We start from the raw sequence: 23,353 nt of genomic DNA, 5'->3' as shown, positions 1-23,353 counted from the left end.
CAATGATAATTATAGCTAATGCTTTTTGGTATGTTTCTTAACTCTACTGTGAGGCAATGATGCTTTCTAGATATTAATCCACCATTTTAGGTTGTGTATCATGTTATTTGTGCAGTTTAAATTTGTCATGGCATAGAGCATGAGTTGAGTAGAATTTTACAAATGTGTAATTTAATTTTGTTATTTCAAATTAGTAAAATATGACCTCTTATTCCCAGGCATTAACTCAGCGACTCGGTCGAATTATCAATGGCCATATTGACCTTGATAACAGAGGAGTGATTTTTACTGAGGCATTTGTAGCTCGCCATAAAGCACGAATCCGTGGACTCTTCAGTGCTATTACCCGGTAAAACAGTGTGTGTGTGTGTGTGTGTGTGTGTGTGTGTGTGTGTGTGTGTGTAGGAGAGAGAGAGAGAGAGACTTACATATTTATTTGACATGGTTTGCATTTTTCTCTAGTAGCTAAATCGTCTTGAAACAAGTAGAAGGAAAGCTTCTCTGAAATGGGACTATAAAGCCTCCAGGGTCCCAAAACTCAGCCTGTGGCCACCAATAGCACCTTCCTTTCCCTGCTCCAACAGCTTTCATACTTTTACAGAAAACAGTTTAAAATCTGATGCTGATACCATTATGTAAAAATCACCCTGAAATCATGGAAAGTCCATGCAGTTATTAAAATATAATCTGGGTCCGTTGTTCTATTATGTAGCAGCCACATGCTGTGGGGCGGAGAAGTCAGTAGCCCGCCTTACTTTGAATTTAGATCGACTGTTCTTAGGACTGTTGTTAGTAAAAGTCCATAGTGTTAAGAAATAGCACTGTTACTTTAGAAAGGCACAGTTCAAGACTCAGAGTCTAAAATATTTATATATATTTAAATATAGAATTCAGAAATCCTACATTTTTAGTTATCATCTTAGCTGTCATATCAGTTTCTTCTGAGTAGCTTTGTGTCTCATCGGGATTTGAGATGTCCAGATTTTTCATTTTAAACAACTCTCTGACGACATATTCCGCTCCATCTAATAGTCTGTTCATTCTTCTCCTTTAAGGCCTCTTCTCCAGACTGATGTCTATATTCACTCTTCATTTTTTTTTTTTTACCCTCATTCTCTTCTCAAGCCGACTGTCTGGTTTCTACCACGTAGATTGTCAGTATCACTAGTCTAATATCTATTTCTATCCTTGTTTTACTTGTCTTTGCATCAGCATTTAACTGCAGACACATCTTTTAGATAGGGCAGCTGTAGTGATTTCTTTGTCATTTAACAACAATATGCATTTACTGAGCACCAAACACACACAAGGCAAGAGGAGAACAAAAGATGGGAAGGTTTGGAGGGGAAACTTATAGTTTGGTGGAACAAATTTCTTCTTTTTGTTTTTTATTCTTAAATAATTTGGAGTTTATAGATTAGAGAGTTTTTCTATGACCAGTAGAGAAATTGCTCAAATTTTACCACAATTTAGTCTGTATTTCCTACAAAAAAAGTATTATCCAATACAATATAATATAGAACTCATAGTCAGAAAATTAACATTGATATATAGGCTTTTCTAGCCTTTGGATTCGCTTTGATATGCAGATTGCTTCAGCACTGCCTTTCTAGACTGGTCAGGTTCAGTTGAGAATCACGAATTTCATATAGTTGTTACAGGTCTTTGGTTGCCTTTAATCTGGAACACCTGTTTGGTCTTTCCCAGGCTTTCCTAGTCTTGATATTTTAAAGGTCACGGATCAGTTATTCTTTAAAATGTTAAGTTATCTTGTTGTTTGTTGGTTTGTTTGTTTACGTGTCAGTATTTAAGTTGCCTATCATTGACAGGAATACACAGAAGTAACACTGCATTCTTCTAATTAAAATCTTAGCAGGTGGTGCACAATTTAGATGGGTTTCAATTGCTCATGAGTGTGTTAGTTGATAGAAAGCTAAACACAAATAGTCATGTGCAGGGGATGATATTTTAGGGCCCTGTATCCCATTCTTCCTCAGACATAATGTCTGTTTGTTTAATTGTTTATGTCATTGGAAACTTAGTGTTCCCTAAATTTGTTACTTGACTTTAACTTGCTATAAATTGCATTTTTGAATCACCCTTGGTTTTGCTAGTATTGGCCCTCAGGCTGGCTTTTGACCTGCCAAGACCCCATCATTCATGGGTGGAGTACTTTTTCTCTGATACAACAAAGTGTTTCTTGTTCAGTTAACGCTTCCTTGCCCCACCCAGCTTATCTAGCCATTTCTCCATGGCCGCTGATTCTTCTCTTGGAGTAGACTGTGTAGACACCAACTCTTAGTTAGTTGTTCTTCATATGATTTGGCTCTCACTGTTCTTTGGCCTTCTTGGTGAACAATTAGAGGATTCACTGACCCAGGTATGTGTACTTTCTGTGTATCTGTCCTTAAACATATATACAAAAGCATGGGTTCAAACTGATATCTCTGATTCAAGTCAAATACTAGGCTTTACTTCATTCTTATTTTCTTTTTCTTTTTTTTTTTTTAATTTTCTATATTTATAATTCTCTTCTTTAGCCACAGTAAACTTAGCATGTATTGCCCTTCATGTCTTTACTTAATTTGCGTTAATTCCCATTGTGATTTGTTGCTGCTATAGGTTCCCCCATGTACTCTGTCCTCCATGGGTTCTGACCACCGATATGCAGTCTCCCTCCAAACTCAATTAAGAGTTGGTCTTTAGGGGGAGCAGAACTGAGAATCTATTTAGTAGAGATAGAAGAAGACAGCTTTGTAACTTTTGTGCCCTTTGAATTTATCATTTAGTCAAAAACTAAAAATATTTTTCTATTAATATATTTGTCTTTTATATTTTGCTGATTACTGTAGAAGTATAAATTTTGTCACAATCAGCAGGTTTTTTCCCCTTCTCACAATTGCCCTGAGATACTGTCAAACTACAGAATAAAACAAATTTTAAACCTGAAAAAGAACTGCTGAAACCTGTGGCTTCCAGATAATACATTTAATTCACTGTATCTGTATAATAGCTGGGAACTAAGGAACTACTGCATTTTTCTGGTCTGAAGTCACGTGCATCCACAAGATTATGTTGGCAGCTGTTACAGGCAGCTGGAAGAACAGGAAGTAAATACTAAGATGAGTGGGACATGTAGGTACACTAGTCATGTTCTGTTCCAAACAAAAATAAAAATTCATCAGACAAAAAAAAAAACCTTAGAAATTTAGTACATTTATTGAATACCCAGAGTGAGTAATACCTACAAGGTCTAAGGTGGACACCTTTAAAAAGCTATTTTTGTTTCCTCACAGGAACAGAGCACACACAAAGTAACATGTAAGCAGGTTATGATGATTAACGTAAGGTAAACTGATCACACTGGAACAATTAATTTGGGGATCTGAGTAAATCGGGGATCAAACAATTTAATAAAACAAATTGATCCACAAGAAATTATGTTAAATAAGTTAATCAAAATTTCTCCAAACATAGAAGCTCTAAGTATTTCATTCATTTTTAAGTAAGTGTTCCTATTTTACCAAATTTCTTCCAGGATTTTAAAGAAAATACAGTAAGACATTCTAAATAGTCAGTAAGGCATTAAAAAGTTGGAATTAGGCAGGGCACTATGGCATACTCCTATAATCCCAGCACTCAGGGAGGCAGAGGCACATGGATCTCTGTGAGTTCGAGGCTAGCCTGGTCTTCTAAACAAGTCCAGGACAGCCAGGGCTACACAGAGAAACCCTGTCTTGGACGGGACAGGGTGAAGGGAAGGACGGCTAGAAAAGTTAAAGGAGTTTGAATATACATAAAAATAGAAACTGACTGGAGAACAAGGATGATGGCTTAAAATTAAAAGAAATAAAATGATTACTTTAAAAACTCTTAAGTAGTGGAAAGCCACTAAACATGTTCAGGTGACATATTGCATTAGGAAATCAGGATATCTAGAAATGGTAAATGTTCAGGTTATAGGGAGATCCTACAGCGTCTTGCACGAGAGACATGAGCATCCTTGGATTTCACTGTGCTGCAAGTGAGAGCAGGGAGAGTCCTGCCTCACAGAAAGGATTCAGAATAGAGACTGAGCTGGGGTATGAAGAGAGACTGATTGCTATATCTGGGAGCAAGTCTGGTCAAGTCTCTAATATTTGGTATAGCTTTGCCATTATTGTTTTCCTTTAAATTAATTGGTGTTTTCTTTTAATAAACTCCAGTTCTTATTTTTTTTTAATCATATACAGTTGCATGGTGACTTAGTTTTTTTGTTTGTTTGTTTGTTTTTTTAATTTCCCATAAAGGCCTACAGCAGTGAATTCTTTGATATCAAAATATGGATTTCAGGAGCAGCTCCTTTACTGTGAGTTTTGTTTAAATTTGTATTACTTGGGTTGTGGGGGTAACTTAGTAAGAGAGTGTTTCCTGAGAAAGCATGAGGCCAGGCTTTCATCCCCAGCGCTGAGAAACAGAAAGAGGAGTGGTGAAGCAAAAGGGCATATGGGAGTGGGGACCAGAGGAAGATAGGTGGTTCAGTTCTGTTTTGTTGTTCACACAGGTTCGGAAGTATCAGTCTAACACTGGGTAGATTCATTTCCTTGGACCTCAGGAGGGTATGGCTAGAGGATCCTGATGAGGATCCTATGACATAATAAAACTATATTAGGAACACAGAGAGGAGAGCTATACTCTAGGGTCACACGGTTCTCTTCAAGGGCATACATTTAATGCCCAAGGGCTATCCTGTAGACCCTACCTCCTACAAGCTCCAGTACCACCTCTGTAGGACCTAGAAGATACTCGGCATCCAAAGTATAGCACTGCTTTCCTGGCTGCTAATGAGACAGAGTCATTTATTTTCCTCATTTTCTTTTATATTATAATCATGTCATTTCTCTCTTTCCTTCCTGTCCTTCAGACTGCCCACGTATCTCTCCTTGGTCTCTTCCCAATTCATGGCCTCTTTTTTCATTAATTGATTGTAGTGGTGTGTGTATGTCTTTTTTGATAACTAATTAGGGTGCTGTTTCCTGGGGAAGACTTTCTCTTTCAGCATTTCTTAGTGGACTGTATTGGGTTGATGCCTTATTTGCTTTTTTTCTAACCACATTAACATGGCTATTGTTGTAGGTAACCACGTTGGTAAGATTTTGACAGTCCTAGGAGATACAGTTTCACAGTAAATTCCCTGCTCCTCTGGCTCTTAGAATCACTCCACCCTCTCTTCCACAGTGGTCCCTGAGCCTTATATACAAAAGTTATGTTATGGATGCCCATTGTGACTGAGCTCCAAAGCTCTGTGTTTTGATTGCTTTTGGTTTTCTATAATGGTCTCAGTGGGTTGGAGAAATCCTTGATGAGGTGTGAGGACTATACTGTGGTTAGGACCAATATATAGAAGGGAGTTGGGGTTGTGCTGATTTAATAAAGTGGTGGTTGTTAGTTCTTCTCCAAGATCCATGACTTCATTGGCCCCAGGTACCATAGTATGAGGCACAATTTCCCTCTTGTTGAGCATACATAGAGTCAGATTAGTGTTCAGATTAGCCCTAGATTTATGAGGGTGGAGAAGGTGATAATGAAATTTATGGCTAATATGTATTCAGTGCTTATAATATGCCAATTGATGGTAGCACTTTGCTTGAATACAGCAGCTTCATGAGATAGGGATTGTTATTGTCCCAATTTCACAGAAAAGAAAATAAAGGTATGAGAGAAATTATTTGTCCCATATTTTATAGTAAGTAGATGGTAGAGTTGAGGTTTGTCCTTGAGCACTAGGGCCACAGAACCCATCCTCTAAGCTGTGGCGTTTCCTTCAGCGTTACGAATGGTTGGCATGCTGCTTCGTGTCATACAGAAATGTAGTAGCAATGGGAAGTGGTCAGTGGCTTTACTTCACATTGCTGATTCTAACATGACCTAGTGCTTTGGCTCTTCTAAATATTAGAAAACTGAATATAATCCTAGTGATTAAATAGTAACTGTTCTTAACCTATTTGATCACCTGCTTTACATCAAGTTATAAAATAAATGATGGGATGCTGATTTTTTATTAAGTTTTAATTAGCATACAAAGCAATGGGCTTCATTATGGATATGTGTCATATTTTGTTCTTAGTTGTCTTTCACATCCATTTCCACTAATCTGTCTCACTGGTCCCCTGTCTCCCCCAGAAAGTTCTCTCCCTCTTGCTTTATGTCACATGGACTCCATTACCCCTCTTCCTTCCCACTCTCTTATGATGCTCCGTCCTCTCCCATGGTCTCTATTTCTGGTTTCATGGCCAGAGTGTTGAGCTTTATTCAAAATACCTCAATGTGTACATATTGTCTGGCTTGAGTTACACTGGTTTCTAAATTTTCCCTGAATTACAATCTGAGTAGTCTCATAAATATCAGGGATTTTTGTTTGTTTGTTTAAACTGTAATTTTGTGCATGGTGTTTAAATTTTAAATTATCTTTTAAAGCCATAAAGTTTAGGAAGTCTGACTGAAAAGTATTTGAGCTTAAAGATGTGCCCCTGTCCTGATGTGTCTGTTGTGTGTATTTGCTTTAAGCTGTGCTTGAGGAACTCGTTAGCACTGGACGCTTACGAGGCACTGTGGTTGGCGGACGACAGGATAAAGCCGTGTTTGTCCCTGACATCTATTCCAGGACACAGAGTGCCTGGGTGGATGCCTTCTTCAGGCAGAATGGCTATCTAGGTAACTATGGTTTCCTTTCTGTAAAATTAAAATTTCCTCCTAATACTGAAATAATATTAGAAAGTATTATACTGCATACTCCACATGTGTTTTTCTGTGGGTGACTAGATAGAATGCCATGGTTCCCTTTGACTGCAAAAGTTGTCACTTTCTTTAAATTCTGTGGGACTTAGGAACTGAAGTTAATTCCATTATTACTGAAATACTGAAATTTTAAAATGCCCAAAGGTGATATTGACAGTTACTAACTTTCAATATACGCAAAGGTGATATAAATTTTAACTTTTTATCCCCAAAAGCAATTATCATTTGTTTAACATGGTGTGCTTATTGTTTTATTAAGATACCCCTTCTCAGTTACTTTACCTTGGAATTATTTATTGACTCTCAGCTTTGCTATGCTTACTTTATCAGGTATTTACTACTCAGAAGCATTAATACTATTCTAGCCTGTATTTCCAAGGTTCTGCCATGATTTCAGTGAAGAAGTAGACTGATGGATTTAAAGCAGTGGCCACTTCATCTGTGGAATACAGCCCTGATGAAGCTGCATAAAAGGGCATAGTCTTAATAGTCTGTGAAGAACGGTTTGGTTTGAACACACTCAGATACAGGGCTTTGCTTATGGTCACTAGATCTCTGATGATTTGCATTTTACTTCTTCAACCACAGACTTAGGTTAGAACTTTCTTATTAGTTTTCTTAATAACTGCAATGCCTTCGATACCTATACCATCCGTAATTCCGAGTCTGTTATGATAAATCGTCTATTGTAGGGGCTGGCTATGCCCTATTGTATCATGATACATTTTGAAAAATAAAGTTCACCCCTAAATTAAGCAAAACAGATTACAGTTTTGATTTTTTAATTTGAACCATCTCTATTTCCTTTACTGCTATTTTTCATCATATTGCTCTGTGTCTTGTTTTCCTTTGGCCCTTCAGTTGGACTAGGGGTCCCACAACTTGTGTTCAGGGAGCACTTGAAGCAGGTCTCCTACAGAGATCTTTAATAATAGACATCTCAGGTAGCAAGTTACACTGTGTTTCTTGTGTTTTATTCCTCAGAAAATAATGGAATACGTTACATTCACAGTCAAAGAATGGGCTTGTATGCAACGTAAATGTTTATGAGGCTTCTGGAACATGTGAGCGACTGATAGTTCTATTCAACTTTTTTGTGTATGTCTAGAATTTGATGCTTTATCCAGACTTGGAATCCCAGATGCTGTGAACTATATAAAGAAAAGGTATAAGAACACACAGCTCTTGTTTTTGAAGGCAGCCTGTGTTGGTCAAGCACTCGTGGACCAGGTGGAAGCATCAGTAGAGGAAGCCATCAGCTCGGGCACATGGGTTGATATTTCTGTACGTTTTACCTTTTTCTCTTATTTTTGTTTAAGCCAATGATGAGTGATGTTTTACTAAGATGTGCCCATTGTAGAAACAGGCCATGTAAAGATAATCTTGCCACTGGAGGTAAATATCTAGCGGGCATTGTTACAACAGAATCTTTATTGTTTTTTGGCTTACGGTGATGTTTTCAGAGTACATAATCCAAATCAGAATTCTCTAAATCTCAAAAACAAACAAGAAAATATTATAGTAACCATATCAGTCCTGTTAGTGAAGTTAAGGATATTTTATAGATCCATAAATGACTTTCCTTTCCAGTAGCTGTGACAGTTATCCTGATAAAACCAACTTCAGGGTGAGCAAGGTTGATTTATCTCAGAATTCCAAGTTGCCCATCTATCATTATGGGAACTTGGTGATCGTAGTGCATCCATAATCTAGGGCAGAGAACAAACTAGTTGTGTACATGCTTCCTGGTGCTTTATTACCTTTTTTTCGTTTTATCCAATCCAGGACCCAAACCCAGGGAATGGTGCTGCTAACATTTAGGCTGAGTCTCCCTTACTAATTAACACAATCAAGGTAGTCCTCCATAGCCATGCCCACAGGCCAGCCTGATCTAGACCGCTCCTCAGTGAGACTCCCTTCCCAGGTGTTCCACATTGTGTCAGTGTGTCAAAGTTAGCAATTGAAAGTAACCCCTACAATGTCTTACCCAAGCTTGTACAACTGCCCTGGCCTCAGCCATCCTGGCCCATTTGCTTATCCCTTCTCCAGTAATCTCTGCTAATGTGTTACATAAACTGCTTTAGCACTGATAGTGCTTTCTTCATTATTCAAGCTTCACCTGCCCTTTAATATTCCAAAAAGATGTGTAAGTGTGGGAAAAGGAGGCCAATCTGTCCTTTTTAATCAAAACAGAAGTTTTTATAAGGTAGGAAGACTCCTGCAGTGGATACCAATATGTTTAAGGCATCTTTATCCATATAGCAGGTTTTAGGTAGTTTCTGTGTGGTAGGTGTTCGGTAGGAGCCTCCACCTCGCCCCTGCATGGTCCAGGAAGCCCCAGTACCCCTCTCTATTGCTCTCTCTCTCTCTCTCTCCAACCCCACCAGCACTGAAAAACTCCAAACAAAAGAATGGCACCAAAAGCTCAGTTCCACATGACCTTTCCACCCAAGTGCCTGCCCAGGTGCCCAGCTTCTGACCATACTCAGGCACAGTCCCAGCACCCGGCCACCGTGTCATCATTCCTTACCTAAGGTCTATAAATCCTCCCTGCCTTAGCCTGTGCACAGGACTTCCCCACTCCCGTTCACTGGGACCAGCGCCTAATAAACCTGCATTTATTTACTTTTCTTTTGGTCTGGTCTAGCCTATATTGTATCAGTGTGAAACTTACTAGTAGGCACTGTTCTATATGCTACAAATATGGTAGTGTCTTCTCTTAGGACAAGCAGTTCATAGGGAGAGAGATATAAAATAGTAGTTCAAAATAATAATTCCGATGACAGAGCCGAAAGGAAGCTTTGTAGGGTAAAGTTATTAGGATTTACTGGTGAATTGTTTGTGGGTTTATAAGAGAGAAGCACAGAGGGGTCTTGGAGGTTCTGGTCATAGTTGTCCCAACTTGCTATTCCTATAGTACACGCAAGTAGGGATATTGGATTTAAAAAAAAATGGCATCTGATTCTAGAGCTCCAAGTGCTGATAGAACCAGAAAAATAGATTGGGAAGTTATGCTCATAATTATTTCTGAAACCCACTGCCTTAAATAAGGCCACTTGAGGGAAATTACACTAATGAATATATCTATACACATATATGCATGCTATACCTGTGAAAAAGATAAAGGTATTTTCCTGCATTCCTCTCATTTTTATTTTGCTTGTAATTCTAGCCTCTGCTTCCCAGTTCTTTGTCAGTTGAAGATGCTGCTATGCTGCTTCAGCAGGTGATGAGGGCATTCAGCAAGCAAGCTTCAGCTCTAATCTTCAGTGACACAGTTGTGGTCAGCGAAAAATTTATAAGTGACTGTACAGAACTGTTTAGCGAAAGGATGCACCAAAAAGCTGAAAAGGTATTCCAGTTTTTCTTCCACTTGCTAATCTTAATAGTATTTTCTTTCTCATTAGGATCATCGGATATCTTTTTGGAAATGCCACAGTCAGTCTGACCACAAGGACTATCATTTTTTGGTTTTATTATTCCTTTTCTTTATCTTCATTAGAACCTGTTATAAGTTAGAGAACTAATGTTACAAATTAAAATCTTATCAACAAAATGACATAGTTTCAAAGAAGTTGTGAAAGGATTTGAGCCACTGTTAAGGCATTGAAATATGTAGCAGTGTTACCTATACGTAAATCAAGTTGTGATAAGAGAGATCAAAGAAAGAAAAGCAGTGAGCATATTTTTAGTTGAAAGCACACTAAATCTCTCGAAGCCTCATTAATTTTACATGGTTAGAATAAACAGGGTCATTTACCGAGAAAAGAAATGTTATTATCGAAGTTTACAAGATTTTCAAGCATGCTGGTACATTCCTATAATTCCAGCCATCAGGAGCTAAGGCCCAGGAACACTAGTGTGAGTCTATTTAGGCTCGGGATCAGCTCAGGACTGTACAGTAAGAACCTGTCTTAAACAATCAAAACATGATTTTTAAAATATGTTTTTATTTATCCATGTGTGTCCATACATGTGTTGTGCATGTGTATTTGGTTCCCTCGGAGGTCAGCAGGGGCTATTGGATCCCTGAAGTTTTAAGTTACGCAGCTGTGAGCCGCCATATGGGCGCTGGAAGCAAGCCTGAGTCCTCCACAGGGGCAGCCCTGCTCTGCACTGTGTTTTAAGTTTTTAGTTTTTAACTTCTGTCTAAAAGTATTATGAACAGAGTTCTTGCCAGGTCTGTCTTTACAGCACTCCAGTTCATGGCTGTAGTTAAAACCATCATGTTTGTATAAATAAAGCCTGTTCTCAGATAAAACAAGCCCTATGTCTTAATACACTGTGATTGAATTCATGCTAACCTATCAACTGTGCAAAGCATTTGTGTTTAGTTAAACTCTCTTAAACTTTACTAGTGTGAGTATGAGATAGTTTTCTTCAACTGTCAATTAGGCAGGCAAGAATAAAAAATACACAGGTGTGACATTAGTAAACGTTAAGTTTAATATGTTTATTCTGTTTCGGACAAGTATACCTCCATGCTGCTTATCTTCAAAGGAAAAAATGTTACTCTGGAAAGGATATGTATAAATACAAGAATAGAAGTGTGTGTGTGTGTGTGTGTGTGTGTGTGTGTGTGTGTGTGTGTGTGTGTGTGTTGTGTATCAGTTATTTAAAAAGTGTTCATTACTTTTCTTTCTTTGAACTCTTTGTTTAACAAAAAAACAAAAAAACTGAGTTTTTATTAAGAATTTTTCTTAGGAAACCAAAAAGAAAATGATAGTATTTTTACTGTGAAAACATTCTTTTGTCTAAGTTTTAATTAGACAGTTTTTAATCTAATTAGACAAAAAAAAATTCTTGTTGCCTAATTTAGATATTAAAAACTATTTCTCATAAATGTGTGATTTCTAGGCTGGAAATAGTTCATTGTTCTTGATTGTTAACATAAAATTTAAATAATAGGATCATCAAAAACTAATTCGTAGGAAAATCAATTTATTTGAATTGATTTGCAGTTCATAATCATTAGAGTGATAGCAGTTTCTGTGCCTTCTTGGTCATTTTAAGTATCCACGTGCCATTGTACTCAAAAGTCTCAAAAAAAAGGAGAAAGGAACAAGGGGTTTTTCTTAATCTTGGTAAAACTGCTGGAGATCTCCATCTGTTGCTACAGTCAGGTGGTCCTTAGTCACCTTGCTGCTGTGGCTAACAGGGATAGGTACTGAAGGGGAAAAACCCAGCAGATGAAGGTGATGGTTTTTGAAGAAAAACAGTCTCAGAATTTTATCATCATAGCCATGAAACCTAACAAGTATAATTAGGATTTGTAAGTAAATAAGCAACTTCTCTGCTATTTGGAATGTTACATATATTGCCTACCAAAAAAGCATGTTTTATTTCAGGAAATGAAAAATAATCCTGTGCATTTAATCACTGAAGAAGATCTGAAACAAATTTCTGTTCTAGAAAGTGTTAATACAAATAAAAAGGATAAAAAAGATGAACGCAGGAAGAAGGCAACAGGTAATAAATCATTAATAACTAAGACTCAAAGATGAGTTGTTTGTGAGTACATGTTAGTAGTGCATTGCTATACTTGCATACCAGATAGCCCCCCTTCTGGAAAAGCAAAACCAAGAACCCTGCAGTAAAAGAGCAGTGCTAGAGCTGCAACAATTCCTGACTAAACTGTGCAGGCATAAACCTAGATGCACAGTTCTGCATATGGAATGGAGATCAGCCCATGTAGTTTCAGCCATCAGAATGCCGATAAAGGGGCTGAAGACATATGTTGGGTGGCCAGTGGGAATGGTGCCTCTTTAGCAAGTGCTGCTGAGAAAATTTTTACCTTTTTGCATGAACTTTGTACTAAGGCCATTTGGACGGCTTTTTATTTAATTGATTAATTTTTTATTTTAACTGTTAATTTGAACCAAATCTTGCTACTAAGTTAAATTTTAAGTATTTTTGTTTGGTTGGTTGGTTGGTTTTTCAAGACAGGGTTTCTCTGTGTAGCCTTGGCTGTCCTAGACTCACTTTGTAGACCAGGCTTGCCTTGAACTCACAGTGATCTACCTGCCTCTCCCTGGGATTAAAGGCGTGCGCCACCACCGCCTGGCTTAAGTACTTTTTTTTTTTTTAACATCATTTTTCATCTTTTACAATCAATAGAGCATGTAAAAATCAACAGAACAAGAAGACAATCTAACAAAGAAATACAAACAGTTCTACATAACCTATAATAAAGGATATAGTAAAAAAAAAAAACCTATTTTCTTTTTTTTTTTTTTGGTTTTACATATGTGGATGTATATGCCTGGTGCCTGAGGAGGCCAGAAGAGGGTATCAGGGTCCCCAGGAAGTGGAGTAACAGACAGTTGTGAGCTGCCATGTGGGTGCTGGGAATCAAACAGGCAGTATTCTTAAGCACTGTGCCATCTCTTCAGTCCCTACTACATTAAATTTTAATTATTAAAATGTAAATGACGCAGTGTACTCTGAGTCTGTATGTACTCATGAAAAGACACAAAGCCCTTTTTGTGACTATCCGTGTCTCCTATCTTTCCGTCTATAGTCTCAGATCTGCCAAGTTACTGTCACTCCAAGGCCTCTGCACTAACTTTATTGCTTCTTCCAAACTTCTAGTAACTGAGTTCTTCTTTCATTTCGAGTTGACTCCAAATGTCCCTTCCTGGGGTAGCTTCCTAACTCCTCACAGTAGTGATTGTGCTTGTATTGTCCTTCCAGTCTGGGGTGACATACTGACTGGTGTGTTACATTGTTGGGAACAATGCCCATGGTTGTATCCCTAGTATCTAAAGAACCACTTGGCATAAGTTAAAGTGCTCTAACCAAGCAAATCTCCCTGCTAACATTATATCTTAACCTCTTTTAAATGTACACTCAGTAGCAACAGATCTTGGGAGTACTTTTATTCAGGAACCTATGCTTGAGAAGCACATGTGTTTCCCCACTTTTAATAGTAGAAACGAATTGCTAGTGCTGTGCCAGTGCTAAAAATATTCATATTTAATAAACATCAAGCATGTATGCTTGAAATATAATTTTTGCTATGAAAATTCCTTCTGACTTCATTAGTTAAGAATTTTCCTCTTATAAAACTTTTTTTTTCAAGACTCTTGAAATATTTTTAATATTCTCTCCATTCTTGCAGAAAAGCCACAGTAAGTTACCTCGGTGACTCCTAATCCTCATACATACACTTATTCTATCACCTTACTCAGAGTACTATTTAGAAATACACAAGCGCTGGTTGATGCTGTAAGTCAGTATACTTGATATTTCTTAAAGTTATGGGTCGTCTAGTACTTTGTTGTCAGTGACTGCAGTTGTGCGGTCGTAATTAATTATAGTGCATTCATTCAGTCATGTCTGATCCAAATGTCTCCCATAAAATACTTGCTACTAAATATTAAAGATACATTTCACTTTAGGCATGAGATTATATATTTCTGTCATTATAAACTTAAGGAAAATAAATTCTAAAATATAATGAAATCTAAGGGAATTCTGCTAGAAAAATATATTTAGTTTATAGAAATAACTTTATTTTACTCAGTAAATAATCATTATCATAAAACTATTTAATGCTTATAACTCATCATAAGATGGATATTCTATTTTATAGACAAGATCCTAAATGTAGACATCTAATGACAGAGGCCTCCCTCAGTAATATGTCTTTACTCTCAGGCACAGTACTTGAGTTTCTCATGATTTGTGTTTAACTCTTTAGTAAGTAATTGATTGAAAATAATTGGTCGATAATTGATTAGTTAGTAAACTAATTGATGATGTTTGTTTTTGTTACTGATTTAATAGGCACTGATATTTATCAAGTATATGTTATTTTTTGATCATTTCATCCTACAAATTTATAATTTACGTGAGTGGTGGGTGAGTCAGACTCCTCCAAATATGGGTAGTAATCAGTCTTTTAGCCAAGAAGTCAAAACCTTCTGAAATGTCATAGTAATGAGTATAAAATAATGCTGTAATAACTGACATGAATAAATGAAAGGATATTTCTTTCAGGGGATAAGCAAAGTTAGCTCGGGGGTTAAGAGCACTGGCTGCTCTTCCAGAGGACCTTGGTTCAAGTAGCAGCACGCACATGTCAGCTATCAGCCATCTATAACTGCAGTTCCAGAGGATCTGACAACCTCTCTGGCCTCAGTGGGTACTGCATACATGTAATACACAAGCACATACAGGCAAAACACTCATAGTCATAATATTAAAATACTTCTAATTATTTTTTAAAGAGAAAGAAGAGATGAAGGAATGGATTTGCCTAAAAAAATATCAGTAAGCTATAGAAAAAAAGAAGCACTGAGTAGATTACAGTTAAAACAAACTCAGGGAATTGCTGAAGTTTAAGATATTTCTATTTTTGTTTTTGTTTGTTTTGTTTTGAGTGTTTATTTTTCTCTGCATTCCTGAAAGAAACTCTTATATGGGCAACACCTCCGGGGGGTCCACAAACATCTTTTTTAAAAATATATTTTATTAATTTATTCATATTATATCTCAATTGTTATCCTATCCCTTGTATCCTCCCATTCATCCCTCCCTCCCTCCCCTCCCCTATGACTGTGACTGAGGGGGACCTCCTCCACCTATATATGCTCATAGGGTATCAAGTCTCTTCTTGGTAGCCTGCTATCCTTCCTCTGAGTGCCACCAGCTCTCCCTATGTAGGGGACATGGTCAAATATGGGGCACTAGAGTTCGTGTGAAAGTCAGACCCCACTCTCCACTCAGCTGTGAAGAATGTCCTGTCCATTGGCTAGATCTGGGTAGGGGTTTGAAGTTTACTACACGTATTGTCCTTGGCTGGTGTCATAGTTTGAGCGGGACCCCTGGGCCCAAATCTGCCTATCATAGTGTTCTACTTGTAGGTTTCTAGGACCCTCTGGATCCTTCTATTTCCACATTCTCCCATGCTTCTCTCACCTAGAGTCCCAATAGGATGTCCTCCCCACTGTCCCAGTTTCCTGGTAAGTGAAGATTTTCATGGGACATGCTCCTTGAGCTAGTGTCCAGATATAAGCGAGTATATACCATTTGACTCTTCCTGCTTCTGGGTTAACTCACTCATTATGATCATTTATAATTCAATCCATTTATCCACAAATTTCAGGATTTCCTTGTTTTTAATAGCTGAGTAGTGTTCCATAGTGTAAATGTACCACAGTTTCTTCATCCATTCTTTTACTGAGGAACATTTAGGCTGTTTCCAGGTTCTGGCTATTATGAGTAAGGCTGCTATGAACATGGTTGAGCAAATGTTCTTGTGTGGTGGAGCATCTTCTGGGTATATGAGATTTCTATTTTTGTGATAGAATCTATCATTGTTATATGACAACTTATCTTAAAAAAAATTTAATGATTCTTTAGTTTGCTTCTTATTTTTCTGTTATGTAGTTCAATATAACAATATACTATCATCATTGCCCAAAATTTGTTAATAATACTACCTAATGTGTTTCCACCAGAGGGTTCTGGAAGTGTGAGAGGAGGAGGAGGAGGCAATGCCAGAGAATACAAAATTAAAAAAGTTAAGAAGAAGGGAAGAAGAGATGATGACAGTGATGATGAGTCTCAGTCATCTCATGCTGGTGTGTAGCTTTTATTTCACTATTTATTTATTTAAAATTTTTCTTATGCTTATAATTATTGATGTGTTTATATGGGATGTATTGTTTTGTATTTTCAGTTACTACAAATTTCACAAATTAATAATATAAAGTATAAACCTGTCTCCAGATAGGCCAGTAATCACCTCAGCCAGTAAGCCACCTCCACTCCCTTCCTTCTACATCTTTTCCTTTGAAAAGACAACCCTCCCCTCCGTGTTCACATTCCTAGTGCCCCTAGGGCTGTCTGTGAGCACAGTGACCTTGGTTCTCCCACTTCCTCTTCACCTTGAAACAACCTTTGGAAAAACATTGAAATGTGAGTAGATGTTGAAAACTGATGCAGAGAATCATATGCTTGTTTGAACTTTGACAACACGTGGCTACTTACATCTAAGATGAATTAATTAACTGCCTCTTACATCCTTTAGTTTCTAGACTTCTTAATGTTTTCCAGGGTTAACTCAGCAAGAGACATGATATTTTGCTTTTCAAAATACAATTACATTTTTTGTTGTTGTTTTTAAGAAAAGGTCATAAAACATACAACTACCCCTTCCTTATCCCCAACAACAATTTTAAAAAAATACAAATGAGTAATGCCACAAATACGCTACTATTGCAGAATTACAGTGCTTAGGCATTCCTTTAAAATATTCTAAGAAAGACTGAAGTAGCTACTATTGGTTATGTGCAGAAAATATGTTAATTAAAAGAAAATCTCTCCAACAGAAACTGTTTACTCTGTTTATCCGTGCTTTAAACAGTATTGATACAGCTTTACGTGTGTGCTATTTTTCATTTTGTGTGTTTATCAATTCCCAAGATGTAGTAGGGACAAGAATAAAGAAGAATCTTTTAAAAGTTATTCTGTAATACCTGCAATCTTAGAGAAATGAGGCATGTGACATTCTTTTGTGCATAGATTATTGAGGTACTATAACAGTAGTAAAACCATTCTACCTTAAAAGTAATTTCAGTGCTTTGAAAAGGGTTATGTTGTAATCTCTGAAATGGAGGGTGAAATTAGGTTCTCAACTAAAATACAAAATCAAGTCAGTATGAAATATTACTGGATGAAATGTAATTTAAGAACCTGTAAAAGGCTTCCGGGATGCAAACAAGGAAAGACTGTTTAGTATGAACATCAGGTTTGGAGAGCAGATCTCTGAACAGAATGAAACTTTGGGTTGTGTACCTTGAAGTTGTGATTTCAACTGTTTAGATTCTCATTAAAACTTAAAATTGATTTTTATGCCATTTTACATTATTGCTAAGGTTTCACATCTGTAGAGTAAATAATCTGATTTATCTAAAAATTAATTAGTTGTATAAAAGATATAGCTTTATCATTTATAATGGAAATACGGTTTGCTTTTTTTTGCTACCAATACTTTTCAAGTGAGTAGTTAAATATTCCATTCCCACAATTAACGTTTTCATTATAGTAGCTGCATACTAATTACATTGTTCATTAGTATAGAATTGTCTTTGGGAAAGCAAAAATAAATGATAAGGGCTTCTCTTTTTCATTTGTATCATTTGTACCTTTCAAAAAAGGGAACTTTAACTTAGTCTTATCACTTTCTGAAGCTCTTGTATAAATTCAAAGGTTGATTTGAAGTACTCACTTTTGTGAAGAAGGAAATTCTGCTCAGTCCTTTGTCCAATGAGGAGAAATGACACTTTTCTGAAAGATAATCTCGATCGCCTACTTGACTGGTCCAATATCTAGCTACTTGCATTTCCCAAGTTAGATGGGAGGAAAGCATTCTCCTTGTCTTGTGACTGTCTCATAGAGAACAGTCATTTTAAAGGAAAGGTAAAACATGGTCATATACTATATGATGTTTTAAATTTTAATTTTATTAGATATTTGTATTTGGAAGTAGCAGCTTTGTTGACATAAAAATGTGTTGCTGTCTGATGAGGTGCATGTTACCTGCCTGGCCTTTGCTATTGGGTGAGCTCGTTTTCCCATTGCTGATGTTACAGGAAAGAAGAAGCCGGACATCACATTCATGCTCCAGGATGAAATTGAAGATTGCTTAAGGAAACATGTGCAAGATGCCCCTGAGGAATTTATTTCGGAACTTGCAGAATACTTAATAAAGCAAGTATAAATTATATCTCTTCCCATTTTTGACACAGTGTAATTTTCACTAAGATCTTCAAAACAGATTTTAGGCTTTTTTCTTCAACCCTTTGAATTTAATTTAAAGGTAAAATTCCAAATTTATTTTCCTTCTGGGACAGTTTGACTCAAGCCTTAGTAAGTGCTTTTGACAGTATGGGCTGTAGAAACTGAGAACCTCTGCAGTGTTTCCTGAACAGCATGCAGGCTTAGGGCTTGGTTGGGACTAAGCACCAACTGGTCCTTTACATAGCATTAAAAAAGAACATCTAAAAAGAGAAAGACATCTTTCAATTTTGATTTGACAAAAAGTAAACAGTGGTTACTTTTAGTATCTGGAGGGGGTAAAATTGACCTCAAAAACAATAAGTATAGAAACTTCTACCTTGTGAGTAAGCTGTGCTAAGTTTACATGCAACAATGCAGGAAATTTTACATAACTTAACCACTAGTACCATATCTGGTGATCCCTCAAGTGAGACTCAGCACATAAGTCTATAGAGATAATCCAAGAGCTGAGAGAATCTAATTTTATTATCTTGGAGTAGAGCTTTTGTAGTGAGATTTTTTAATAAGTAAATTTTATACATAAATATATTAAGAGCCATAGCCTGTAAAAAGAGACAATAGATACTACTAGCTATGCGCCATTGTTTTTTTTAAAGTAATCTGTTGTAGAACATATAGGTGTTTTTCAACACATCTTTTTTGTAAATATTTATTTATTTTATGTATATGAGTGCTCTATCTTCATGCACACCAGAAGAGGTTATCAGATCTCATTATGGGTGGTTGTGAGCTACCATGTGGGTGCTGGGAATTGAACGCAGTACTTCTGGAAGAGCAACCAGTGCTTGTTACTGCTGAGCCATCTCTCCAGCCCTTCATACATCATCTAAATAGCACTTTGGAAATTGAGAGCTTTTCTGTTGTAATTCCTGAGAATGAGAATCAAATTTGTATTCTGCTGTTTTCCAAATTAATTGAGAGCTCTGATTCATGGAGAGCTTGTTACTATCATTCTTGTCATCCTTTCTGCAATTACTTTGAATACCTCAAAACTGTGAAAGATTTAAAAACTTTTCCTAGGCCTGTAAACAAATTCTTTACAGAACCTTGCTTCAAATTTATTTTATTTGCTAGAATGATGGAGGTTTTTTGAAGTGTTATTTTACTACAAGTAATTATTTTATCTACATAAACATAATACATTTTAATTACCTATATTTATCTTCTCACAGACCTCTTAATAAAATGTATCTTGAGGTGGTACGTTCAGTGTTCATGACTTCAACTTCTGCTACCGGAACTGGCAGAAAACGTACAATCAAGGACTTACAAGAAGAGGTTTCAAACCTATACAATAATATCAGATTATTTGAAAAGGGGATGAAGTATTTTGCGGGTATGTTTTACAGTGTCTTTTCTTTACTGACTCTTACATTTGTACAAGGAATCTTAGTAATCTTAGTAAGTGTCCCTCTCTTCCAGATGACACACAGACCGCTCTTACGAAGCACTTGCTGAAGACAGTGTGTACTGATATTACTAACCTCATGTTCAACTTCCTAGCCTCAGATTTAATGATGGCGGTAGAGGACCCTGCAGCCATCACAAGTGAAGTATGTTAGTTATTTGCCTGCTGCTTGATATAATTTGAGTCTGAGCACATTTTTATTTTCTCTCATTTGAAAGAGTTTAAAGGGAAAATAAAATAAGAGTCCTTATATGGACAAATTACTAAAGAATTAAAGTAGTCATACGATGCTTATATAATTTCACAAGGATTGATAGCATGACCAAAGTATTTATAGTAAAGAGGATTAAATACTTCATAATAAGACTTTTACTAATTGTTTCTGTCAATCGTACCCTCTTTCCTATTGATTTATAACTCCCTTATAATAGTTAGTCCAGCTTTCTGCATAGAGTCGTTTTCTTTTGATGGCAGTATGCCTCTTAAATATTGAGACAAATTCAAATTCCTTTGTTTAAAACTGTGATGCTAAACTGGATCCTAAGGCCGTCACTTCTGCCCTTGCCCTGTGAGGTGGAGCCGTGGCTCAGCTACCTACCTGTGGGAGGGTTTAGTCTGTTCCTGGGGTGCTATGGCCACTCCTCCACCTCTTTGTTCTCATCCTTCTGGGACCATCTTATGGTTGAAGATTCAGGAACAATGAGAACATCTTCCTGTGACTGACTGCATTTACAACCAGCTTTGAATGTGGTAAAACTACATCCATGTAGTGCCCGCAGCTTCTGTTACTGTGATTTGTTGGCACAGAAGCGGCATGATGTTTCTTGGTGTGGTTTTGTGGGTTTTTTGTTTGTTTCTTTGTTTTGTTTTTGTTTTTGGGTTTTTTTTTTTTTTTTGGTTTTTTTTTTTTTTTTTTTTGGTTTTTTTTTGTTTTTGGGTTTTTTTTTTTTTTTTTTGGTTTTTCGAGACGAGGTCTCTCTGTGTTAGCCTTGGCTGTCCTGGACTCACTTTGTAGACCAGGCTGGCCTCGAACTCACAGCAATCCACCTGCCCCTGCCTCCTGAGTGCTGGGATTACAGGCATGCGATGTGTTTTAATTTTAGGTAACTCTCTTACATAATCAAGAGCATCCTTCAACCCCAGACAGAAGTGCAGTTATTTACCCCTACAACTACTTGGAAGATACTGGATTCCTCCTCTTTCATTCTGAGCATCAGTCCCAACACTCTGGAATGTTCCATGTCTCCTGTCTCTTTACTAGCTTCCACTCTAACAATATAATATTGGCAGTCTTGCTCAGTGGCCTTAGAAAGAATGAAGTATTGGTGTGAGATGGAACAAGGTGGCTCTGAGAAGCATGTGTCTTCACAGATACAGTATACCTCTCAGGTCCTTCCTCCTGAAGTGTATTAGAGGGATTGATCTGTCTGGTCTATAATACCCCAAAATTCACAGTATTCACATCTGCAAAAGATGATGAAATCTTCCTTAAACGGTGTATTACACAAGCCTGCAGCCTCGCCACAGAACAACACCCACTGCCTTTCCTACAGGCAGCCTTTCTGTGTGAGAGCCATGTGTCTATGCAACACCCTTTCAGGTGATACTGAAAAGAAAATGCAGAGAGCAAGTTTACCCATGTTTTTTATTCCCTTATGGCTAGGCACTCTGTAGTTTTCTAATGTCACTAGAGGCTCTGAAGATGAGAGCTTCATAGAAGCTTTTTTCTAATGTTTCACCAGCTCTGTGGTTCTGTATAACTTTAACATTTTTATTCCTGTTTGAGACCTAACATTCAAAACACAAAATGTACTACATTTAGCATTCCATTCTAGTACTAAATATATGGGAATTTTTTCTGTTTGATCTTATATCCAGTATATATCAAAAACACAATGTCAAAATAATGTTTTCCCTTACAGATAAGAAAAAAAATTTTAAGTAAATTGACAGAAGAAACCAAAGTAGCTCTTTCAAAACTCCACAACTCTCTGAATGAAAAAGTAAGTCAGTGCTAACTGGTGACCAGTTAGAAATTTATGTATAAATTCCTTGGATACATTCCAATCAGAATATGCATAACCTAAATCTACAACTAGTTAGTACTCTGTATATAGGTACCTTTTGGGAAGGTGAAGGGAGGAAAAAAATGGGAACACTTAAACATTTTTACCAAATGCCCTGTTAAAAATTTCTGTTTGGGGTTTAAAATTACAAAACGGTGTTACATGTCTATAAAAGTAAACTATGGAATTACATGTCTTCAGAGCATAGAAGACTTCCTTTCCTGCCTGGATTCTGCAACTGAAGCTTGTGACATCATGGTGAAAAAGGGAGACAAAAAAAGGGAAAGGTAACATTGATTCTGTTGTTGCTACTCCTAACATGAGCTCCTTCATAGCTGAGATTTGAGTATGACTGACTGAGGCTTTTATAGAGAGCTGTAGTCCTCCTTCAGTCTCCTCACCTCCTGAGCCTACAGAGGACTCATCCTGGAACCTTCCATACAGGAAGCCTTATTTAAGTCATATCTTGTTAGATCCCAGCAACGTAAGAGTGAAAGTATATGTTGAGTGTCCTTGCTATATAGCTTTGTCTGTAATGTTAATCCACCTATGCAAACTAAAGTTAAAATAGTATGTATACCCGTAGCCCATATTTAAAGAACTCCTTAAAGTGCTGGGAAATTGAATCATTGTACTAGAGAAGATGAAAAATGAAGGCTAAAGGGAAAATCTCTAAATGATGAGTCCTTGTTAATTATGTATTTCCATGATCTGGGTTTTGCAGGCAAATACTCTTCCAGCATCGGCAGGCACTGGCTGAACAGCTGAAGGTCACAGAAGACCCTGCTCTTATTTTGCACCTCACGTCAGTCCTGTTATTTCAGTTCTCAACCCATAGCATGCTGCATGCACCTGGAAGATGTGTCCCACAGATCATTGCTTTTCTTCAAAACAAAATCCCAGAGGTATCACATTTTAACACATTGGAAATTTTTCAAACTTTTAAACTTGGAATATTTGGGCTATGAATCATTGCGAACACCCAGTCAGAGAGACAGAGAAGCCATTAGCATCTATCTGCTTCATCCAGGAATGTGGGCAGTGAGTTGGGGCTTGATTTTTGTTTTTTTTTTAAACTGAGGGTAGTTCAAGAATCTTTCAACATTCTGTAAGATCCATGGTAGAAAATCCTCTGGTTTTAGAAGTTAAGTTTTCATGAAAGACACAAGAATGTCTTAACTTCTGTCTCAGTTTCCCTAGTTCAGTTTTAGCCTCCTAAGACCACTTCAGCTGTGTTGTCCAGGTTATCTAAGGAGCCCAAGCCCTCGCTGAAAGCAGTGTGGCTTCTTTAGCC

General features: G+C 37.1%; 1 protein-coding gene across 2 annotated transcripts in view; it reads left to right on the top strand.

The window, feature by feature from the left end:
• The window catches only part of UFL1 (UFM1 specific ligase 1), a 30,416-nt gene that overhangs the window by 6,357 nt on the left and 706 nt on the right, over positions 1–23,353 (top strand). For both annotated transcript variants that reach the window (XM_084799672.1, XM_084799673.1), the window contains exons 6-18: positions 219–349; positions 4,290–4,348; positions 6,547–6,693; positions 7,886–8,061; positions 9,950–10,129; positions 12,126–12,246; positions 16,242–16,364; positions 18,378–18,495; positions 19,758–19,921; positions 20,008–20,138; positions 21,916–21,996; positions 22,261–22,346; positions 22,784–22,964. In XM_084799672.1, the coding sequence (XP_084655798.1) occupies positions 219–349; positions 4,290–4,348; positions 6,547–6,693; positions 7,886–8,061; positions 9,950–10,129; positions 12,126–12,246; positions 16,242–16,364; positions 18,378–18,495; positions 19,758–19,921; positions 20,008–20,138; positions 21,916–21,996; positions 22,261–22,346; positions 22,784–22,964 (1,698 nt within the window). The remainder of the gene's footprint in view (positions 1–218; positions 350–4,289; positions 4,349–6,546; positions 6,694–7,885; positions 8,062–9,949; positions 10,130–12,125; positions 12,247–16,241; positions 16,365–18,377; positions 18,496–19,757; positions 19,922–20,007; positions 20,139–21,915; positions 21,997–22,260; positions 22,347–22,783; positions 22,965–23,353) is intronic.

Source organism: Acomys minous (assembly GCF_964271855.1).
Source record: "Acomys minous genome assembly, chromosome: 1".
Lineage (NCBI taxonomy): Eukaryota > Metazoa > Chordata > Mammalia > Rodentia > Muridae > Acomys > Acomys minous.
This window is presented reverse-complemented; position numbering and strand designations above follow the sequence as displayed.